Here is a 25,058-nt window from a genome sequence, read left to right on the forward strand (position 1 = left end):
CTTAAACGCCGTTTCTGAGCGTGCATCTGCGCGGAGATAATCATTTTTAGCTCGCAGACTTGCGAATATGATGGCTATCCAGGTACAAATGAACCTCTGTCGAGAGACGCCCTTCGAATAAAGTTATGCTGAGACCTTTCAGACAATCGGATTCGTAATAAATTTTCGTGGAAAATTTCGTGACGGGATGGTGATTTCCCGAAATTAAAATTTGATTGAAACAATCATTGGCCTGAAACTGATATTGTGGATGCCATTCAAATTCAACGTCAAGAAGAGAGCACAGGTTCAAGAATCGCGAGATACGGCGGGGATCATGAATTTTTGAGTACGATTAATTGGGATCGTGTCGAAAAAGTTGGTGTAACCTCGGAGACAGGTTTTAGATGTTGGTGTTACACCCTCTTGGCGAAATTTCTGCGGCCGATTTTTTGGCTCGGCCCGGTTCGTGAACTGGGCGACCAGACCGCGGACTGGCTGGTCAAAAGTCTATATCCTACGGGACTTCATTCGTTAATTTTACTTGCAATCCGTACGCTAGTCAACGGAGCTTTAGCTACTAAAGGATTTCCAACTAACATTTCGCGAGATTTTTATCGAATTTTAGACGTATCAAAATAAAAACATAAATAATTAATAAAATTTAAAATTTTGTGCTTACATCAATTTTACAAATTTTTTATTCTTTCCTACTTTTCTCAAAAGTTTTCAATACAAATTTACGAGTTTCTTTTTGGATATTGCTGTTAATTTCAGTAACTTGGATATCGGTGGTGCATCTTCAAAAATTGAAGGCGCTACCGCTTTACAAGGCCTAGACTGCAGATTGTGAGTTGATCATAGGCGCATGATGCAACTATTCGTGTTCCAAGGACGTGCGTGTTGCATATTCAAAAATTAAAGGCGCTTCCGCTTCGCTCACTTCTTCAGAGGACTTGCAAGTTATAGCACCCGAATAAAAGAGCAGGGTGTCTGATAGGCTGGCCAAAAATCAGTACTTTTTCAGTACACTCCTGAGAAATTCAGTACCTTTTTAACAGAAACATTCAGTACTTTTCCAGTAAGTCCAATTGAAGAAATTCGAAGAATTTCATAGATTTGAATGTCTCACTTAAAATGCGACAAAAATGACAAAAAATGAAAAGAATTCCGGACCTTCTTGCGGAATTTCCGCACTTTTTCAGGACCTTCGGACCACCCTTAAAAAATCAGTACTATTTCCGGACTTATAGACACCTTAAGAGCAGATATCGCACTTTCAGAGAGCATTTTCAGTTGGTGACACGAGGTCAGTGTACCACTCTAAAGGCATACACACGGCGATTAATCGCCGCGATTGAAAGACGAAAGCCAATGGAGAGCCTTGATTTCGACCCATTGACGTCGATATATCGAAATCAAGGCTCTCCGTTGGCTTTCGTCTTTCAATCGTGTATCTAGGCCTTAAGGGTGCATAGGCGCTTTTCACGCTCTCATCGACGTCAGAGCATGACGTGCGCTGACAAATGAATCATATGAACGAAGCCCGTCTCTTGCAGCGTCCTTCTTGTGCGGCCCAGCTGTAGGGCGCGCCACTGGGGAAGCTCTGGACGGAGATAAACCACAGCGGCGATGAAATTGACACGGGTCACAAATTGAAATGGATAGACCTGAGTGAAATAAACTCGAGGGTCTTGAGTAAATAAAGGTAATGAGAAAATGATGAGGCGGGGATGGCAGCGACAAGGTGCGCTGATGAAGAAGAGACAGCTTTGAAAACACCGCATCGCGTCGGTGATATTATATCAAGACGGTCGAGCACGACCTTAGATGTTGTGATACCGACGCCTCGGCTTCTCTCAGGGTGATTCGATCGCTCGGGTCGGGATGCTGAGGCCTCACTGGGCTCAGGTGAACAGCACGGGTCCGAGGGGTCAATAAAATGCTTAATCTCATCATCATCCTGGAAATTGTTTCCTAATGACGGAGCTTTTAATCCACGCTCTAATTACCTTATCATTTTATTTATTTATTTTTTTCCCCCCAAAGAAAAACGGTAATTTAGGGGCAGTTCTTTTCCTTGTATGCTTGCGTCACTTCCTTCCGTTGCGGTAGAGGAAAGAAGCCCAATAGTTGAGGGAATTCGCTAAGCAGGACTTTTTCTGAAGGGCAGTAGTTTCTTGTCGGTGACGGCAAAGGCGAATGCGTGGTGGGTGTATAAAGGTCCCACTTCGCCCTAAAAAAATGAGAAAGGAAAAGGGAAGAAAGAAAGACGGGAGGAACGGAGGAAAGGAAAAGGAATTTCCATCTTGGCACAATGAAACAGCCACTAAACTATATGCAAGCCTGCTGCTTCCCTGTCGAAAGTTCGAAACTTACAATCTAAACCCAAATAATTGATAAGCGGAACAAGGGTTAGGCTGATTGATTCGGACTTCAAATCTCTTCTCATTAGTTTCAACTACACGGAGAAAAACACCTCGTGCGTGGGACCCGAAGTTTAGGTCATATGTATAGATCTCTGAAGTTTTCGGATTGAGCATCTGAACACTTTAAGTATAGCTGTCGAGGTTCGGATCACACATCTGAAACTCCAGTTCTTACATCTGAAGTACTTCGGTTTTCAAATCCAAACAACCTCGGTTTTCACATCTGAAGTACTTCAGATGTAAGAACTGAAGTTTCAGATGTGTGATCCAAACTTCAGCAGCTGGACCTAAAGTGTTCAGATGCTCAATCCGAAAACTTCAGAGATCCATATGACCTAAGCTTCGAGTCCCACGCACGAAGTTTTTTTCTCCTCGTAGATAGTACCGTCTGCGGTTCATTAGGACAGGATCCTGTTAGAAAAAAACGCGCTTACGTTTTGCTCGAAACGCCATTCAAAGCCGCAGGAAAGAAAACTGCCCGATGGCACGAAGCCGGTGTTCGGAAGTCCGAGTTTGATGTAAAGTCCGGCGGTTTGAACAACGACCCTTAACGCTAAATTAGAAAAACCGATTTTCTGCGCGGAGTAAACACGGGGGCGGTCCCGGGCAACGATGCCCCCGGGTCCCGGGTCGGGGGGAAAACTAATGGACACCACATGCTCGGCGTAGGCGCGGTCCCTATGCGCGCGCTAATTATTGGAAGTGCATCCCGGCCGACCCACCGACCGAGGCCGCGGCTGAAATTGGCCTGGCCGTCGACCGACGAGTGCGTACTGCAACTCCCGTAACTCAGCAGTCCGGCCCAAATGTCAAGTGCACAGCAGGCGTTCGATAGCTCGATCTTCGATAGTTTCACCCTTGACGATAGGGGCGTTGTCGACTCTCGAACGGGCTGCCGCGGCGGGTTGAGTAGTAATTTTCCCCGCTGCCGCGCTGCCTTGGCGAGCGCTTCTAATCATTGAATTTTTTTTTATTAGTTGGCTCCGGCTGCAAGAAGTATAAAATTATTACTCGTGCGTCTCCATCCCCGCGCATCTCTACGCGCCGCCCGGCATCGCCTGCGTCTCCACTCCAGTTTTAATTCCACGCTGCGCCGCCGCCGCCGCCGCCGCCGCGCCGCGACGCCATGTTGCGCATCGCGGAACCGACTTACGTAGCTTGTGCCGTTTACTACTGGGTGCAAAAAATTCACTGTGTATCACGGGTCAAAAATTAGGTTTCAAAGCTGAAAGAGATCGCGAGACCTCAAAAAAATGAGCACTATCCTTCCAGATTGAAGGACGCATGCACTGAGGAAAAACTATGGTTATAATTACCATATTAGTGGTGTTCAATATACACTCTTAGTTGGATTACATTTTGCAATAAGGAACCACTATTTCTGACCCATTTTAGAAACAAAACATTTGCCATTTGTTTCCTTGTGCAGATATGTGTTTTTATGGGAGGACCAGAGATAGTGGTTCCTTATTGTAAATTGTGATCCAATTAGTAGTGGCCATAACCAATAATAGTGATATTTTTACTGGAGCAATCGTAATTTTACAAGTGTGCGGTTGTAAAATTACCATTTAATGGTAAAATATCTCTATTATTGGTTATGGCAACTACTAATTAAGAGTTCGTATTGAACACTACTAATATGGTAATTACAACCATAATTTTTTCTCAGTGTGAGATTTCATGCTGCTCTCCGAGGGCGGTTAAAAATTAGGAAGTGTTAAAGTTATTACGAAAGAAGGGTGTCTCGGGGGGTTTTTGGATGATAAGTACATTTCCAATTAATCGTGGTACGGTGCCGGGTGCCCCAATTGATTGTGGTAGTGCCTCAATAAAATAGTTCATTGACCCAAATGTTGCGGTACTACCCCCACTTGAGATGCAGTGCTACTACAATTAATTGGAAATGTCCACAATATTAGAGGATAACCCCAAACACTTTTTCCCGTGATTCTCTCAGAGGTGTAACCAAGGGACTATGAGTACGACTCTAAAAAGGTTCAGACATCTCTCTCTCTCCATTTCGATAATTTTCCCGCTAATAATACAAGGATTTTAAGCCTTTGGAATTTCCCTCTTCCCGTGGGTATTTTAGGTATAAACTGGCCAATGAAAAGTCTATGGTGACACTTCCGCTTCCACTACGCTATCAAATTCAAAAAAGGTTAGAAATCGCCCCCTCTCCCTGCCAGTGGATATATTTATATCTGTGACCTAATGTTTCCATCAGAATTTCATGATACGTATCCCTTGAAAAGAATGAGATCATTGAAACAGGAAAATTTAACTTTTTGAGCCCACTCCTTCTCCACCACCCCTTTACTCCCCTCCCCTAGAAATGACAAAGTGGGGAAGGGACGACAAATTTTTTTCCTTGTAATCCTCACATCACAAAAAGGACTTTTCCCATGTTTTGTCCGAAGCCAGTAGATTGAACATGTACAGAAAATGCACCCTGACATGTTCTCTAATATGTTCTGAACCGTGGGTACTCACCCTCAAATCTAGACCTCGGGTAAATATTCACAGTTATTCCTCTAATTCATAAAGGTCTTATAAACAGGGTGTCTACTAAAATAGGCTGGCCAAAAATCAGTACTTTTATAGTACTTTTTCAGTACATTCCCAAGAAATTCAGTACCTCCTCAACAGAAAAATTCAGTACTTTTTCAGTTCCTCTATTTGGCAAAATTCGAAAATTTTCAAAAATTTGAATTTCTCGCTCTAACTGCGACAAAAATGACAACAAAGTGAAAAAAAATCCGGACCTTCTTGCGGAATTTCCGCATTTTTTCAGTACTTCCGGACCGCCCTTGAAAATTCAGTACTATTTCCGGACTTTCCGGAAATTCCGGACTGGTAGACACCCTGTATTAAGCTATACATGAAACTACAGTTAAAGGCGTCTTTAAATAATACAGTTTATGGTAATATGATGTATATGTACTTAGGCGATTTTCGCTAAAAATGACGGAGACCACAACTGCCCTCTCCGACAACACTGGCTACCACCGCCGACCGCCGCGCCTGCAGAAACGTGGCTTTAAATTGAGAGTTATGATATCTGCTTGGACTTCGTAATTAAATCTTTACATTTTAATAGCTCCTTCTTTTTATTGAACCTTTAATACGCACTGCTGCCAACAACTGCCGCCGCTCCAGCGGTGAGTTAAACATTGGTCCCTCGCCCGGTCGGTCCAGTGGCGTGGCGTGCTTTGCGATATATCGATTGCTCTACCATTTAAACCTATGGAAATGAATCGAGAAATAGGGTGTTCGCAGCGAACACCTTGATAATCGATTCTTTACCATATCTTCAAATGGGGAAATATCGATAATCGATCATTCACGCCACGCCACTGGGTCGGTCGCTGATTGTCCCGCTTCCGAGCAGGAGCACTGCCATTCTAAGGAAGAACACCCTATGAGCCTTTAGCTGTTCCCAAATTTCCTCCGTTAAAACACGAATTTTCAGGAAAATCTGTGAGAATCTTTCCTCCAATTTTTCACAGAATTTTACTCACGATCAGCTCTAAATCATCTGCAAATTTCAAGAGAAAATAATCATGACTCGTCTTGAAATTCACTTTTTTCCTGGAGGAAATTTGGCAACTCTGGAATGTTCATACGGCGCTTTTCCTTAGCACGACAGAGCAGGGCTGACCATCGACCAGCTCGCATCCCATCTCGTCAAGACTAAATTAGTCCATGTTTCTCTTCTTCCAGACACACCCTCTCGACTTTCCTGCTTCCCCTCCCCTCACAACTTGCAGAAAATAATCTACTATCATGCACATGTAATAATTTTTTCCATAAACATCATTATCTCTCTCCCGACGCGAAATGCATGCGTAATGAATCGTTTTTCGGGGTCAATGAAAAGGCCTGTAGATACGTGATTTTTCAGTCAAGTTTCCTCGAGCACACGAAGAGGTAGGATTCCTTGCCTTTACGATGCTCATGCTAGATTCCAGATACCTAGATTGCTAGATTCAACCTGCTTTTCTGCAGGTCGTACTAGGTTACTTTTGTGGTAACGGATACATTTGCCTTGTAACGATGCTGCAATGTTACCAAGATCACAATAATAGTAACCCCCACCACAAAAGTAACATTGTAACTTCAACTATAGAAGTAAGATGGGATTTGTAACGATGCTGAAATGTTACCAAAACCAAAGTAATTGTTACAAAACCACAAAAAAAACAATGTAACTACGACTATAGGAGTAAGTTGGGCCTGCAAACTATTCTGATCATTGTTTAAGAGCAACGAGTATGTCTCTCCACGAACAAGATACGTTCGATGCAAGATGCCCGTGTTACAGGTTCTAAATTTGATGGCCGAATATTTTAGGTTAAGCAAAGATAGTTAGGAGTGGCAAAGTTGAAAACGTCTACTTTAAATTGGAATGACGTCTTTCAAAATCACATTGTGAAAACTACATTCGGGTACTCCATAATCACCACCCAGTGATAAAATAGGTTCCACTAGAGAACATAAACACTGATTGTTGGGCACCATTGATTCTTCGGAAAATAGTATGAAAGGTACAAATTAACGAGGAGAAGCAGCCCTGTTTTTAGGACAGCCCTTTAGTCTCGCATTCTCAGCCCTCGTCGTGTGGATGACTATACATGACTATGTATGAGATTTGTCAAGAGTTATTAATAGCATATTTATTTACTACTGACCCTTACGAGTGTTTTGTTGGAACCTGTTTAGACGTTTGGGGTTCCTTGGAGGAGGGGCTATGGGCTGGAAAGGAGGCTGAGAGTTGGGCCGGTATCTGATCTGCGGACATAGAGGTGCGGTAGCGTAACACCTGGCACCTGGCGCGGCACCCAGGGAAAAATGCGGTCAAAATTTGAACTCTTCGGGAAGATTAAAATCCTCACGAGAGGATATTCAAAACCGATTTGAAGAAATACGGCAATTCATTGCCTGTTAGCAAACCTCCTTTCACGGATCATGAAAGTACGAATATGGAACTATTACAGTAGAGACCCTAAGGGCGTTGGTTCTCCGTGGAGGTTTTTATTTTCAGCCCAATTTTGTCCAATTGTGCGGCGGTGGCACCTGCTCCCCTACGGCAGTAATCACTGGGTCTCGAACCAGCGTGCACAGCCACTACCTTCCTTGTCCCGTGTTGTTTCTCCTCCGCCTCAAATACTTGGGATTCGAGATTGGCAATTTGTAAAACTTTCGCCTGCATGGAGCATTGGAGCACGGTGCTCCGCGGAGAACAATGATTCGAAGGATGTAAGAAATACGCGGTATGCAAGCACTTCTCGCCCGATCGATAGTTATCTTCATCGTGCGGAACAAGCTCAGCAGAAATGGACCAGGTGCAGGGGCATGGTGATAAAAAGCACCTATTTGTGTTTAAAAAACCAGTGACAGATACGTTGTTGTTTCAAACGCAGTCTACAAGAGGCCTGACGCATGGGAGGACTTCTGCCTTTAAAAAGAAGTGTAATCGTTAGAGCTTGGTACACTTTCAGCGGTGGAAGGAGTCCCTTCAGTAGACGTACTTGCATTCACAAGCACATCACTTGGTATAAAAATTAAAAATTATTTTTTCTTCTTCTTTTTTTGTTTTTTATGGGTTTTTTTGGTTTTTCTATGTTTTTTTGTGTTTTTTGTTTTTTTTTGTTTTTTGTTTTTTTTTTTGTATTTTTTTTTTTTTTTTTTTTTTTTTTTTTTTTTTTTTTTTTTTTTGGTTTTTCTATGTTTTTTTTGTTTTTTTTTGTTTTTTGTTTTTTTTTTTTTTTGTTTTTTTTTTTTTTTTTTTTTTTTTTTTTTTTTTTTTTTTTTTTTTTTTTTGTTTTTTTTTTTTTTTGTTTTTTTGTTTTTTTTTTGTTTTTTTTTTTGTTTTTGTTGTTGTTGATGATGTTGTTGTTGTTGTTTTCTGTTTTTTTTTGTTTGTTTGTTTTTTTTTTCTTTCTTTCAGATTGAAGGTGGCTAATTAATGCTACTAACGAGGAGAAAAAGTTGTCACGAAAAAGGCACCGTTTTGATTTGCATTGAATACCAAACATCCAAAACTACCGACTGGACGAGTCTTACTCCAAAGTCCCACACGATGGACTTGACCTAATTCTGTAGAAAGTTCAAATGGGACTATCTTCCTAAACCGCCCGTCTTAATTTAAAACTGAGGCAGATCATCTTTGCGGTTGGATACTTGAAACCAACGAGGAGGTTGAAGATGCGGTCAATAGCTGACAGAGCGATCAGGCGGAGCGTTCCCTGAGGAATAAAGAGAAAAGTGCCCTGGAAATTCTGCCCTCGTGGTGCTTTAACATTCTGTGCGTATAAATTACTTTTGAGATCGACACTATTAGCTTTGTCTAATGATGACTAACAAGGGAATGAGCACGTCCAGCAGTCTTTGTAATGATAATGAGTTTCATTGAGGCCTTTTACAGTTGAAAAATCAAGCGCTTTTACAATGATGAAATTTTGAGCAGTCGCTGAGCATTTTCTTCTGTATCTTTTTGAGAAGACAAGGTGAAATGTAACTTGTTGCATAACGTCTGAGCAAGATCGTAAACTTGATGCGATTTTTCGAACGACTAGTACCGTTTAAGGTTGACTGACAAATGTGAATAAAATAAGCTCAAATATTACACAGAAAAATGAGATTGTATTTAGAGTTCTGAAGCACGACTACGCATCGTTAGAAATTGGCGCTTGACGAAAATTCAAGCATCTCCTGGACGTTGAAGAATATTTGGACTGAATTTTGCAATTTGGAACTATTAATTCTGGCTCTTCTGGAAAAAACCACTTTCGTGCATTGGGAAACTAATGGCACATACGTCGTTTTTAAACCGGGCTTGAATGTATGGTTCCAAATTGCAAAATGTAGTCCATTTAAGAATCAAATACCCAGAGGCCGTGGGATTTATTAACCATACGAAGACTTCAACTGAAAACCTGCTCAAAAAGTAACTTCACTAAAAACGAAAGTCGTCGCCAAATGAAAACCAGCGCTCAGTCTGCAGAAAGCAACCATTCCCAACATTCAGTTCTTAAAAGCCAGTGAAGTGAGCCTCAATGCTCGCAGATATTTTGCAGTTACTGCTGAAAGCGCTAGAATTCGTGGAATGACAGAAGCTATTCGACGCAGCAACGATAACTGTACAGTTCATTCCACCGAATTTTCTTCTTATGCAACCTAAAGGTTTTGTCCACACAAGCGCAATTCAAGGAACTTCGGGCGAACTTGTTCCAGGAACATGTTATAACTTAACTATAACTTGATCCTGGAATCCCCAGTTTCTTCGGGCGAACCTGTTTCGGGAACTTATGATAACTTAACTATAACTTGATCCTGGAACCCCCAGTTTGTGGAACTATTTAGCTGCGCTTATGTAGACAAGGCCTAAAGAATGACCATTGAAGTTTCAAGTTTCGAGGTTACAATTGTATTCCCAGCATATGAGGCCAGTCATCGAAACGACACTAGGACGTGGTGCCGACACAATAGGATTTCTAGCGAACAAGCCCTCATGGGAACATAGCCCCCCGGCCAGGAGGGGGTGGGGGATTGAATAGAAACGAGGGGATCAGGGTGCAAGTGCCTCCATGAGCGAGACAGGAAGGAGTTAATAAATACGGAGCAAGCAGGCACATTAGTTTGCCATCATGCCAACATGCCGTCACGCCACCGGATCTCGGCAGTGTACTGCCGCGCTAAGGAAAAACGCCGTATGAGCCTTCAAGCGTCGCAAAATTTCCTCCGATAAAAACGAATTTTCAAGGAGACTGTTGGATATTTTTCTTCAATTTTTTCACAAGATTTTGTACACAATTAAATCTAAAATATCTGAAAATTTTGAGGGAAAAATCCGCATAGCAAAACTCAAAAATACATGTTTTGTTCGGGGAAATTTAGCAACTCTCGAATGTTCATACGGCGTTTTTCCTTAGCGCGGCAGTGTAACACTTTGACGCACTCGGACGAGTTCTTTCGCTGGGAATACTTTAATTAAAGCGCTAGGAAATCTGGGGATCTGGCGGAGCTTGAGGCCTACCCATAAAATGAGTAGGAAAAAGTGCTTTAGTGTCCGAGGCATTGTGCTTACAGCACGTGAGTCCTTCGGACAGCCTTTCATTTTTTTGAAACCGTGGTTCGAAGTTGCTTCTGCGTTCTTGTGATGTTTAAGGGAACATGTGACACAGTTAAAAATCGAGGAATGAAATTCGGTGCCGGAGTCTACATAGCGCCCATAACCCCGAATGATATGCATGCGAAGTGAAATTAGCACCAGAAAAGCGGATGACACTCCATAGAAAGAGTATAGAATCCGCTCCGTAATAGAATAAGTCACTCTGTAGTAGTGTAAGTCACTCTGTAATAGTATAAGTCACTCTGTAATAGTGTAAGTCACTCCGTAATAGTGTTAGTCACTCTATAAGGATGACAGATTCCGCTTCGCGTTCAGATCACTCGGGGTTCTTGGGCGCTATGATAGACTCTGGCACAAAATTTGACAGCAAAATTTTTAACACAGTAGAAGTGGCTGAAGTCATCGACGATTTTCTCTGGATTAAAATATTTTAAAACGTCACGCAAAAAACGGGAGCCACACTTCTTTGCCTAGTAAATATGCAATACACTCTTTTTTGGCTAGGTAAGCCATTCTCCTGGCAACTAACAATAAGCCATTCTTCCTCTGCCGAGAGTACTGCTGACTTGACCTTTCAATTGTCAGAACTAGCTGAGTTGCGAATCAGCATTTGATGCTCTAGAGAATCAGTGTTCCGTTCGAAACTCACAGGCGCCATTGCGCCTAAAAAATTGGCCATGGCGCCTAATAGATGAAGGCTCTGCGCCAACGTGGCCGCTAAAAAGTGCCCCCCCCCCCCAAAAAAAAAAAAAATCCTAATTTTTTTGTCTGATGATATTTCGAAAGTTACAAGTTACAGCTGCCAGTTCTGTGACTGAAACATCTTGCGTCTGACTTTTCACAAAATGCGCCGTGATATATAAACAAAAAGTCAATTTGGCCCCCAAAAAATATTCAATGGCCCCTAAAAATTGAGCTTTAATGGGCCGCATGGCTCCTGAAACTCTAAAGTGAGTTTCGAATACTGCTAGAGATGGACTTTTTTAACTCCATTTCGTTCCTAACTTCCAGATATATTTGCCAAAAAGCTGCCAAATGCGGAAGAAGGAAAGGAAGAAAGCGCAAATATATTGAGCACAGAACAACATTCCGATTATTTTCGTGTTTCCCACTGCCTATGGTCGTATTATGGCAAAAATTGAGCACTTATAAGACCAAACGACTCAATTCATCATTATCAAAATTCGTCGTTAAGAGAAGGATTTCGTTTCACTACATTCGTGTAAGTCTTGAACACCAAATCGAACACTTCATTATGATGAGGCTTAGAGAGAAGTAAGATAGTCTCCAGACAAAACAGTCGTCAATAAGAGCTGAGACTATTGCCATGTCATCCAGAGAACGGGATAAGGAGTATGGGAAGAGAAAAAACGCGCCAGACAGCCCTTACAATGTTGTCATTCGGTAAAATCAGTTCTCGCGTGCTGGTTCTGCAACAGTACTGCCTGCCATTCATAATTGGGCCCTGATTGGCCTTCAAAACGAGTATTGAGTAGCATTTCATTAAGTCGCCCATTGATTCTACGAAGAAGCTACTTCTATGTGATGAGGGATCCGCGGGGAGGGGGAAGATTTGTTTTGGAATGAGTGAAAACATTGAAAAAATCCAAAATAAACCTGGGGTCATTTTTAGAGAAAAACCTGTTTTGACCTATAAAATGGACTGCTGAGAAGAAAGGAACCGAGATACATCAGCTATTGCAAATGTTAATGGGCAATTTAGTTTTTTCCATGAAACGATTGTACGGATTTTAGTGCAAATTTCAGTGAATTTTCTGCAAAGTGCGAAGCAAATTCTTCAAAATTTTCAAAGGAATCCGCACAGGCGTTCTCTTGTAAAAAATTAAAATGCCCGGTTAAATTCGGCAATAGGTGATGTGGCTTAGTTCCTTTCTGCTAAACGTGGTCCACATACGCTCCTGCAGTCCGACGGTTCAACCCTGGTACACCTCTATATGTAAAGAGAGGGGAAAAAAACTACTGAACTGGTTAAACTGAGCCACATGCAGTGGATCTTGTCTCCAAGACCGGGACTCCTAAAAACGAGGTTTTATTGTAGCGTGAATATCTTGCCGGGACCAAGTGGGCAGGGTCACTTGTCATGCGCCAGGATGGCCAGGGGCCAGGGTGTTCTGTTTTTTGAACGATGGTCATATTTTGGTCTGATTAGGAGTTTGCTGCCCGGTTCCGTGGGTCCTGGGTCACGCCCTCGATCCAATTAGCTTCCTACTTACTCCAACCGGGCCCGACCAGGCCCAGCCCCCCAATAATCCCCAACCGGTTGCGCCCCGCGTCTCCAAATGAAGCTATTAATAAACGTATCGCTTTTGCCACCGGTGCTCCAAATACGATTGATACTCCGAGCTATCGTGAGCGCCACACTGGAGTAATGTCCATTAACAACGCACCAAACAGGCCACTCGTACGTGGGTATTAAGTATGTTTTTATACGGTGCCATTGACTGAGCTAACATTGCATTTATTTAAAATTCTTCATTGAAATTGAGTTTAAAAAAAAAAAAAAAAAAAAAAAAAAAAAAAAAAGAATTCTCTTGACTTAATTTATTAAATAATTGTAAAAAAACTGAATTTTATAAAATTTACCAAACTTTAATATTTCATTTAAAATAGTGATAATTTTCAATTTAGTAAATTTTACTTCAAGATAATGTGGTGCAAGATGATGTACTTAATTCAGTCCACAAAACTGAATTTCCATGGCAAACTTGAATATATAGATGGCTAAAAAGCAAAGTCACGAATCTCCGTTGCAGCGTTTCAAAATCTCTGCTCATAATTTACATTTCCAAGGAGAAAACAAGCAGGAAGCTCCAACGCATTCGCGTCGGAAAGCGGCTCTGGCGACGGTAGGTAGTTGTTACGCGTTTACGGTTTCCTTGGTAACCTTTGTTTGATATCAGCTGATGTCGAGTAGTATGACTAGGAAGCTCCAACCACGGCATTCTTCGAAAAAAGCGCGAAAACTTATAGATTTGAATTTTCAAATTTTAAACGTAAAGTACATTTTTTCCAGTGCGAGATTAAAGCACAGACCCGTTTTGAATTATTGACAGTATCACCATGATTCCAAAAATACACTACACAACATAGCATTCGCTCACAGGAAAAAGATATCAATTAAAATAAAATCAGTCCCCCCTAAACAGCAGAAAATGGCGCCGATTCCCATCAACCAACACGCGGTCTCTCCAATGTAACATGGTCCGTTGATACTCCCCAGCTGGGACCGTCCGGAATAGCAGCTCTAGTGCAAGCACCAGAGCCGCTAAAAGTCCGTCAGAGTAGCTTGAAATTTATACAAAATATGCTGCTAACAGAGATGAAAAATCAATCAAGTTTTCGATGGATCAGGTTTAATATTTTTCCAAAGAAAAAATTAAGTATGACCGGAAGTTCGTAACGTCGCAAATGGAGATACGTGGTTTCGCACTATAGCCATCGAGCATCGACATATTTTTGAAATCTCAAAACCCTGGTAAAAATTGGCAGTAGAATGTGTGTTCCAAAATACTATAGACCTAAAGCCGGCTGTACAATTTCTTATAGCCTTTTATAGCCGATGGCGCGACTAAGCAACAGCCAGACGATAAAGTTTATGCTAAACGTTACTAAATACGGATACTAGGACTTAGTTAGTTTTTGGACTACCGCTCTCTTTTTGTGCCGTAGTATCTTGATTTATTTTGCGAGGAAAGCTCCGTACTTTTGAAGGATGCCTGTCATTCTTAATATGTTGGAGCGCCTTCAATTTCTTATGATACTGTGCAATACCTCTGGTGTGAAATCGTTGCTTCAGACGACGTGGCACGCCGCCCGCTGGCGCCTACAAACCTAACAGGGATACTTCACGCATTGCGCAATGCGTGAAGTATCCCTGTTAGGTTTGTAGGCGCCAATGCATCGCCGCTCCGCTTTGTGTTGGGCTCTAATATTTAGTCTCGCGGAGTCAGCGTTTTTCAACTCATGATTTTGAAATGTTTGCACACTCTGTATGGACCATCTCATTTTAATTGATGAAAAAAAAATATGTTTTAAACGAAAAAAAATATGTTTTAAACGAAAATATAATGTATGTTTTGTAAATATTAAGGTAGTTCCGTATCAAACTTAACGATTTCCAAAGCACACGAATTTCTACACAATTTCTAATAGCCTTTTATAGCCAATGGCGATAAAGTGTAAAGCCCGGCGATAGGAACTATAGCCCGACTGTATACTTTTTCATAGCTTCGTAAAGCCCGGCTATATGATTTGCTCCGCTTTCTACAGCCAGCTATATGATTTTCAATAGCCTTCTTTAGTCGGCTATAAGAACTCCTATGGTATTTTGAAACGAAGCTCGTATCGCCAATTTTTACCAGGGAACTGATTGCGAAAAAGGATAAAAAGTAAAAATATTTGTACGGTGTCAACATCATGCGTGATTTCACTATTTCAACACCAATTAATCTCCACAGTTTTCTATGCTCTCTAACGCGGAAGTAACTGCATTTGCCCATTACACTTATGAGCAAACAGTGTGCACAATTGGACACAGCGTGGAGCAGGTGCCTTGGAGGTGGATCTAAGAAAAAGATTGTGAAAACGGCTAGCATATCACTGAGAATACTGGAAAGCACGGGTCTAAAGGGCATGTGCCTCTCGTTTTCTAGAGCCACTCCTTGTTAACGAGCAACGGTTTTTAAACGACTTCGGTGCATCCATTTTTCACACGAACCTCATCATCGGCTACACGTTACACTTAACCAGTTATGAATTAACCATGGTTTCTCCATTCGCATCGTGTTCGGACTTCACTTTTAAAATGTAAATTACTTTAAGATTAAAACACCGCTGCCCATTACGGACGGCATAAAAGGCAAGGCTCTCGGGAAGTATTCATATACAATTGGAGATGCTTATAATAATTGCTTTTAAGAATTGAAAAAAAAAGTGTTAGTTTTTAAAATTCAATGTAAAAGAGGACTAGTTCTTAGGAAAAATCGACGGAATCAAGAAACCGTCAATGAATGTACAATTAATTTAGGCTACAAGAAAAGGATACAAACATATTGAGTAGATGGGAGCATTTTAAATTTCAAGTCAACTTTCGTGAATGGTACGCGGAAGGATTCTAGTGACAATTCAGCGAGTGCTTACGAAAACTAAATCTTAATTATTTTGTAACAAAACTTTGTAAAAATGTTAAGTCTGAGCGCCCAGACGAAACCCGTCGAAAGAGGGGTAAAAGACTTTTAAATTTTTCCGATTGTGGGAAGCCTTGAAACGACGTTCGGCATTCAATATAGTTAAAAACAGCCAGCGATTTGTTTCGTCTTCATCCAATACTTCTTTCAAAAGAGTTTGAATTTTAAATGTTAAAGACATGTACAGCCTCTTTACAATGTAATCTATTTTTTTATTTTTAAAGAGATATGGAAAAGTTTGAGAAATGTTTTGTCAGAGTTTTACCTTTTGTTCGGGGAGACAGAGTTTCAAAATGATTCCCCGTTGAGAACAAATTTTTTGAATACGAAAAAATGTGAGAAATTTTTGCCATTTTTCAGAATGACTGTGCGTTTAAGCCAAAATTATTTATTTTATTTTTATATTATATTAATTATTATTTATTATTTTTATACATTGTTTTATATTTTTTATTATTTATTTATTTTTATTTTTTTTCTGCAGAAGAGAGGTTCCGATTTGAACAAATGGACGAAAAAAGTCGCTTCGTCTTGCCAGCCGTTCGGTTAAGTCAATGACAGATTTCAACTTTCAACATGCAGCTGGAGGATTCTCAGATTTCTCGGTGGAAATTCAGGGGTCCTGGGACCTTTGGGTCACCCTGTAGGTATTAAATGTGCGCGACTATGCTGGAAACACCCAGTCCGATTGCAAGTGAGGATTTAATTACAGTCGTCTGAGCATTTGCAGTGCGTGAGTGATACTTTTAAATGACCGAGCAAGAATGCGCACTGCGCTGGGTGGACACCGGACAAAGACGCGGGTGATTGGATTCCTTGTGCATGTACTCCTTCATGCGTCGGGAATTTCGTTCGGCGCAATGTTCTACTCGCCGCTCGACGAAAATATTTGCCACCTTGAAATGCCTGTTCAGCATAACGAAGAGCGAAAATAAAGAGATTCCCCGGATGCGCGAGAATAAGGGCAAAAATTTCACTCGCTTTGTACGCTGATGCTACGTGGACGTAAATATTGTCCCCGTCGAAAATTTGAAATATTGCTGTTTCTGAATTTCGGAGGATTGGCTGACTGACGCAAAATGTATTTCTGGGAAACGCTTTCGCCAGTCGCCAGGAGGAATTTCCCTGAATGTGCGTGATTTGTAGGAAAATAATGATCGGAACTCACGTATAGTAAATATTTCCCTGGATGTGCATGCTTTGCAGGAAAATAATGATCGGAACTCACAAAATATGAGGAGAGTTTGCGGAGGTCTCTAAAAATTAACCTCTCCATATGATCTAAAGTACACTTTTATACTTTTCTTTTCCGGTGGCCCTTTCACACTGATTGCGTGTACAATTCTGCAAAAGTATATTTGAAAAAAAAGAAAAAAAGAAAAAAAAACTTCTCGCGTTGAACAATATAAACACGGGGAAAAATTGGATGGTTGTGACGAATCCTAATTTTTTCCGCGAAAAGAGAGAAGAGAGAATGCAATACTGCGATTTGTTATCGAAAGGAAATATAAATATAAAATATAATTAAAAAGGTATAAACGGATGCACAACTTACTTTTCGTTGCTCTCCAGAAACACGTCGAACTCGACTGACATTTTGCAACAAAGCGCTTTCCGGCCGTGAGAAGAAGAGCAATTTGTGTTGATCATGTGGTTATCTGCGAATCAGAACATAAAATTGCGGTTACAAGCAATTTATTTTACTGCGTTTCCCAAAAAAACAGAAAGGATACGAATACCTCTGTCTTGACGAGGAGAAAATTCTTGCCCTCCCCGACAAGCGCTTCCGTCAATGACATGTAGGTGTTTCAACTCGCTCCCTCGCTACTACAAGGAAATTCGTGCTGTTACCAAAACCAGTGCCAGGAAATGTAAGAATGAGTTGAAATTCTGTTCCACGGAGTCCATTCACTGCTAAACATTCCTTGAATTATTCCACAATCATGTCCGTAAAAAACTGTTTCACTCCCACAATTGCTGACTATGAGAGTCAGTCGTTTCCGAGGCAAAAGAGCATGACTAAATTTGAACGTCACAAAATTTTTGGCCGTGGAAGCCATACTTACGGCCTGTACACAGGGTTGCCACAGAATTTAGAAAGTGGAATTATCTTATTTATCTGACACTTTTTGGTAAAATTCCCTGACAATTGAAGATAAAAGACATAGTTTGAAATACATTTCAGGCAAAATTTGATGTGTGAAACGTCAAACTTATTTCAGACAGCAAATTAAGGTTACTTATTGATTTTCCGAGACACTTTCGTCATTTTCTCTAACATTTTCAGGTATTCTCTGACATTTCCCGGTTTCCCTGATATGGAAACCCTGTATATGTATAGGCATTCCAACCTCGTTCCAGGCTCAGAGGCTGAAAATTCCGGACATGGCACCTAGAGCAGTCGAGGCCACAGCTCCAGCATCCGGAACTTTTGGCCTCGGAGCCCGGAACGGACGGAACGTGTCTATACAGACGGTAAAGTTTTTCCAGTGAACTCAATCCAATTCCGGTATGGAGTAAGCAAGCACCGAGTTAGATTTTATGCTCATTTAACGTACCTACTCCCGAGTTCATTTTTCGGTGCCCGCGATGTACTCGGATTAAGAATTCGACTCGAAAACTCGTGACCGGTCGTGAATTTAAATTCAGTTTTTCACAGTTGAGGCTCCGACTCGGACACCCCGAACCGAGGAGGGAGTACCGGGAGCTCCCCTCCCGCAGCGAGATCCACCGATAGGAGCGGGTTGATGGGAAATCCAGGGTAACCACGATCAAAGAGCAAAGACTCGAGATCATTAAAACGAGATTTGGACGGGGACGGGGAGTAGAGCGGGAAGGCGCGACAGGGGCCGAGGTGTCGGTCGGTGCCGGACTCGCCGAGCGGAAGGGTAAATAAAATGAAAATACACTCGATTCGGAGCGTATTATTACCGAATGAGCCAATTAAATCGCTCTTTAAAATCATTTCGAGCCGGAGGAAGTCCGATCGCCGCACTCCTGTCCGTCCGGGCCGACACGGACCGAAAGCTCCGGACTTGCCGGGCGCTCCACGTAAAACTGTTGAGTGTTGATGAGCCGCAGACACGGCCGATCGCCGGACGAGCGCGCCCTTGCCACGTCTAGTTTCGTCGCTTTCGTCACCGTCCATCGGAAAATGGACCCCCGAGCCGGAAAATTGAAAATTGGGGTACTGGTACCACTTTTTACATGAGTTTTCCTTCTGGGAATTTGAAATGAAAGAATGGTCCGAGCTGGATTGAGGTGTGCGGTTCAAAGTCGTTGAGACTTTAAATTCTGCTATACCGTGTTCGGAGCTAAATATTGACGTATATTTAATTAAACTTCATGCTCTACATGAAACTGAAAATGAGGGGTAGTGAAGACAAAGAGCTCTCGTAACAAACTTTTTCAAGTTTTCTTTGACCGATGTCGTGATTTCCTGGCCTTTGAGACAATACAGGATGGAATAGAACAATTTAAAAAGGCTCGTAGAAAAGCAGCTTTGAAATACGTCAGAATTTACCTTTTCCTTGATGAAATTTTTTTCCTCGCTTTTGGGTTCTTTTTTTATACTTTACTGTAAGTTTTGTGGTATCCGGGCTTTTCCAGACCGTGATCACTCTTTAAACAGCATTTTACGTCAAGGGCTCAAGTCTGAATTTAACGACCCAATTAAACAGAAAGCGGTATCCCGAAACATTGCATTAAGCAATCTTCATTAATCAAGCAATGGGTTACATTTTCCGGCGGATAGTCAAATCGGCAAGCGGCATTATAGAATTTCTGTTTTTTGAATTGAGAAAAAGAAAAGTTTTGAAGAAAAACCAAATTATCCAACATCAAAATAAGTCTCTTTTTAGTCATCATGCCTCCCTAATTGGAAAAAACTTTATTTTGCTATTAGCTCACTCTTACTTACTGCTACATGATTTGCCTTCACTTGGAAAGGTATAGGCAAAAAGCGATCCTAAGCGTCGAAAGTATTCGCCAAAAACTTGCTTTGCAATTTCAGAATTCAAAAAATCCTTGGAATACAGGAAGAAAAAGCGAGAGACTAGGAAAATGGGAAAAATTATGATGAAATAGCAAAATTCTCGGGCATTACTAGTATGCAGCGCACAGGATTATTTTCAGAGCTGAAACTGCAGAAAGTTACGCTTAGTGCAGTGGATTGTTGCAGAATGTTTATGCGCATTGCACTCCATGGGTGTGCAAATGAAATTGGAGCGTTAAACTTCCGAGCTCATAGTCAGCTTGAATCCGATACCGCAACTCGCAAATATGATATTTTTCTGAATTCTTCATCAACTGCTGAAAAATTTAATCGGAAATGATGAATAAACAAAAAGGAGGAAATCCATAGAGGCTGTTGCCCTCTCAATTCGAGGAAAACGATAAAATCTAGAAAACGGAATTTTATACGCCCAAAACTTCGAGTCACTCATAGCGTTCGAGGTGTCTACATCCGCGGTGCCGGTGGGATGCTTTCGCGGCAAGTGTGGGAACCACGAAATTAAGCAATGCACTTACATTGGCAGTCGATAATTTATTGCGAACCGAAATTCGCGCAGACAGGTTCCGATGGTATCCTGATTGCGGCTGACCAAAGTGTTTGGACGTTAGTTTCTCCTCGATATTTCCTTACCAGTGCCATCAGTAAAAGGATTTCATTGTATGGTTTCATTAGGAGGTTTTGGGCCATCGCAGGGAAGTATCGAGCGAGAATGATTTTAAAATTTTGCCTCGGCGAAACGCACCATACATGAATCAGTTAATGTTAAAACCTGTTCAAGCCCAAAAAGTTAAATTTCAAAAACGAAGGAAAAAAAATTTACTATTTTTTAGTGAACAGAGTATGAGAAGAACGTTGACTAGGATGTACGAACTTCATTTAGCAATTAGAAACTATTGTTTCTGGATTATTTTAGAAACGACTTATGAGCCATACGTCTCCCTATGCAGATAGGATGCTTTCATGGATGGGCCAAAATTGGAATAGTGGTTTCTTGTGTCAGGTAATGTTTTTAATACTTCGAAGGCATGACAAAATTTGAAAACCCTATTTGATTTGCGTTGAATATCTAACCAATTTCATTTTGGAGCGTGTAAAGTTTTTGCGTGAAGTGATCTAAAAGGGAAACTTTTTTTCGAAAAGCACATGCAAATTTCGGAGTTCTTGTGAAATTTTCTCACTGATGATGAGACTTCTTTCAAAGAGAGTTCCCCGCCAAAAACCCGATTTTTCACTTCTTGTGCGTGTGAAGTTTTGACATCGACTGTTTCAAATGATAAGGACCAGTTGAAATTAGTACAACCCATAAATCGATTTGGGGATTGAAAAATGTACCATAGTACACACATTCGAAGATCAAATATTTTTTATGTTGCGCAGGCCTTGAGAATGTACAAGATCTCGACGAGGAACTCGAGGAAGGGATTTTCCGGTCAAATGTGGCGGCGCGCGCAGCACCGACGAGAGGCAGCGAACGGAAAACAAACAGTGCGAGCCATCGAGCCAATCGGAGGGGGGGGGAGAAGGGGGAGGCTCAGGACAGGGGGGGGTTATGCGGATGGCAGGTACAACATTTCCCACGATTCCGGTCATTTCTTCGACTCGAGTAATTTAATCCGATTGATGCGGCCGCTAACCGCCGCACAAGCGGCACGCCGAGACCGTCATAGGGCCTTTGGACGAAAATGGGTCATTCCAGAGAAAGTCCTCAGCTCAGCCCGGAGAAAACTTTAAAAGTAAGTGCATGCCTTCCATAAAGGGGGGGGGGGTCGAAAAGGAGCATCTGAGTTTTCTGAGAAAGGATTTTTTCCAAGAATGTCCTGCATGGAAGAGGACTCCGAGATCGGAGACAAGGGCCAAGGGATCTGAGTCAGAACCATCCCGTCTCGAGGAAAGTGAGCTTTTAAGGGAAATCGCAGTGAAAATCTTCTTTCCCGGGTAATTTGTCAGGAAAACACACGCACATGCCTATACAGGGATAGGCAAAAGATAAAAGATGTTTTAGTCGCAGAACTAGTAGCCGTACTTGGGGGAAATTTCGAAAAAGAAATATTAGGGTTTTTTTAGGGGGAAGGGGGTAATTTTTTAGGGGCCACGTTGGCGCAGAGCCTTCATTTTTTAGGCGCATTTGGCGCGTTGAGCCGTTGACGCCTGTGAGTTTCGAACACTGCGACGAAATGAACGAAACTTGCTGCCGGGTATTCTGACTTTTTCGCTTACAACTCGAGTCTGGTCACGAAGACCTCGATTTTGGCTCTGCGTGCGGTTGGCGGTCGACCGGTGCTGATATGATGCGCCGCGATGCCCGACGCAATCGCAACGGGACGCCCCTGATGATGAAGCGGACTCGGCGAGAAACGCGAAGAGCGTCGCGTGGTGTTCAATGAAGCTGGCAAATTCACTTAACCCACCGACCGCACCGAACCGACCAATCCGCGACCAGATCGTTCACCGTCCGTCCGCGATTTTTCCACCACGCATCTCGGCTAAATTATTCGCATTCATGGTGCATCGTACGGGCTCGACGATTCGCAATCAAGACAGGATAAATGATCGACGGAAGCTGGGAAATCTCCGATGGAAATCTATCTAGATAGCCTTACTAAACAGGCTCCTGACCTATAGCGCTGGGTCGATATACTCCGCTGAAAGATAGTATGAGAAATGTCAGGATATCTATACATGGCCGGATTTACCTACTTGCCGCCCATGGGCCGCCTGTATTTTGCCGCCCTCTTCTCGTTCATTTTGAAACATCAATAAAAACTATCAAGTGAACGTGCCGTAGGGAGAAGGGTGCATAAGACGCGTTCACTCGTGTTGGACACATTTTTTGCGTGAGCCCTGTCAACACTACTAGCAAAAGTTCACGGAACTTCGCGCGAAAGTTCAGTTCCGTAAACCTATCTCTGTTTGGACAATGCCCTCCATGGGGACAAGGCCTTTCATTTGTAAGAAATGAACTAAAAAATTAAAAAAGAACAAACATAAATGTGGTTCGATAATTTTAACTTCCGCCGCCGTGCCGCGTCGACCACACTGTGTTCGGCGCAATGCGTGAAGTATTCATGTAGTCTTGTAGGCACTGTGCGTTTCACGCCGCGCCGACCGCTGTTGACCGTACTGTGTTTGACGCAATGCGTGAAGTATTCATGCAGTCTCGTAGGCGCTAATATTTGTTACATGCCGACCGCCGCGTCGAGGGCTTCTCCTTTTCATCTTAAGTCCTCGTCGTCATTTCTCTTTGCTCCGCGCCGCTCCAGGCCACATTACTTGTTTGGTTTCTCTCTTAACTCAACTAATTAAAGGTGCGCAGTATTTTGTATCACCGAAATACGACAAAATTAGAAATTAATGAACTCTCAGGAAATGAGATATTTTGTCACCTTTTCTTGTTTTTAATTTTTTTCTGAATCCGATTTTTTTGCACCTGCATTAAAAAAAATTGCAAAATTTGCCGCCATGTGGCCACCCCCTTAATCCGGCCTTGTATCTATACGTCACATTTCCTAGCCGATGGATTTTTTGCTCTGTCACCGCACGTGAGCTTTGGACTTTTACAGGATCGAAGATATATTTGAATAAGTTCATTGTTACTTCATCAGGTACTTGATCATTGCTTTATCATTGAAGATATATTCTTTTACAAATTCGTTTGATACCTTGCTAAGCTACCATCGTTTTTGAAACTTGACGGTTAGTACGAACTTTTCCAGGTATCCTTTGCCCAATCGTAAAAAAAATCTCTGACTCCCTAGACGACGTGGAATGAAGAAAAAAACTTGAGGATTTACCGATCAAGTCAGGAGACAAACTGCGGCTATCGGATGCGACACGTAAAAATTCCCTACTTTCTTCGTACACATGAATTTTCCCTAACTTTACGGATCTTTTTTCATTCTCTTCCCTCACTTCTCCCGGTTTTCCCAAATTGCATTCAGCAAATCGGACTGATTTCCCAATTTCAATGGACGAACTTGGATTTAGTGCTTACTGTTGCGGTGCCTGAGGAGCTTTGAAGAAGTGAGTTTCCACGGTTCGACTGTATAGTAAATCAGTTGATGATAAACCTAAAACAGTCTATTCCCAGATGAGCTCTGAGCTCAATTAACTAATTGACCAATAAAAGTGTTCGGTTTTAACATCGACTGATTCACTTAAGATGGTTCAACTGCACTTTCCGAAAATCGATGTTTAACCCGAGTCTGACTCGATCGATTGATATTTTCTAGATTTTGGGGAATTTCAGAAGAAAATTCCGAGCATCACAACACGCCGGAGAATGCCATACATTTGTAAACAAAAGTCCAAGAGACAATTTGAAATAGCTTTAAAAGTACGTCCCTGGTATGTATCACAAATCGAAAGGCAGAACGATTTGCGATATTCACTTGGAACGTAACTTCGGAGTTCTTTCAAAGTGTTTCTAACTCAAATTGTGCACAAATTCCTGACATGCTATACATTTCCTAAGACCCAGAAAACATCAATGGATCTATCGACTATCAAATGGACCGAGTTCACCATTCATTGGTTCAAGGAACCAACCCATCACATGAAGCCGAACCTGAGAAAAAGAGGTTACAAGTTTTAAATCTGAATTAAGCAATGTAGAAAATAAACTTTAACCCTTCTCTTCACAAGAAAATGTCTTTTTTTCGACTCTCACTTTTTGGCGGGAGAAAATATATGGATAGTGGAACTCAAAACCATTCTTAACTAAATTTTTTCGAAAAGAGGGTTGGTTCCATTCTGATGAACTCGGTCAAAGTCGTTCACAAAAAGACGTCTAGTCTAACCATGAAGACACACTTCTCCAAAGCACTTCATCGATGCTGAAAGTAAGCGGATGATGAAACCCAACAAGTCTGTTGCCTCATGAACCGTGAAATCCATAAGGATATTTACATTCTGTGGCTCACCGGGTATGTGAGGTTTGAACATAGACCGATTCAAGTTCTCGAGAGGAGAGCGGCGATCAGGGCGAGGCCGAGGGCTGAGGGACCACCTGCCACCACACGTAAATACACACACGCACCGTGCAACCGCGCAGTAAGTGTGCTCGCTATTTATTTCCCAGCTCCCGAATGATTTCAATTTTAAATGAATTTCCAGAAAAAGGCAGTCCGGAGCGATGGGAAAGCGGTCGCTGGGATAGTGCGCCGGTCGCGGCCGTGAAGGCATTTTTTGGATCGACTCGTCCAATTGAGACAAGATGAGAGCGAAAAACCAGTCTGCCATCGACCACCAAGCCTCCCAGTGTTGTCTCGTTGCCATTAAAAAACACGATTCAT

General features: G+C 42.0%; 1 protein-coding gene across 2 annotated transcripts in view; it reads right to left on the reverse strand.

Annotated features, from left to right (window-relative positions):
* Positions 1-25,058, reverse strand: part of LOC109037881 (fringe glycosyltransferase) — an 87,986-nt gene that overhangs the window by 34,013 nt on the left and 28,915 nt on the right. Inside the window, exons 1-2 of one of the 2 annotated variants that reach the window (XM_072300517.1) lie at positions 18,311-18,785; positions 17,308-17,410 (exon numbers count right to left, since the gene is read on the reverse strand). In XM_072300517.1, the coding sequence (XP_072156618.1) occupies positions 17,308-17,410; positions 18,311-18,548 (341 nt within the window). In that variant the 5' untranslated portion in view covers positions 18,549-18,785. Of the gene's footprint in view, positions 1-17,307; positions 17,411-18,310; positions 18,786-25,058 lie in introns of those variants that run through there. The other variant, XM_072300516.1, reaches the window with a different exon arrangement.

Source organism: Bemisia tabaci, chromosome 5 (assembly GCF_918797505.1).
Source record: "Bemisia tabaci chromosome 5, PGI_BMITA_v3".
Taxonomy (NCBI): domain Eukaryota; kingdom Metazoa; phylum Arthropoda; class Insecta; order Hemiptera; family Aleyrodidae; genus Bemisia; species Bemisia tabaci.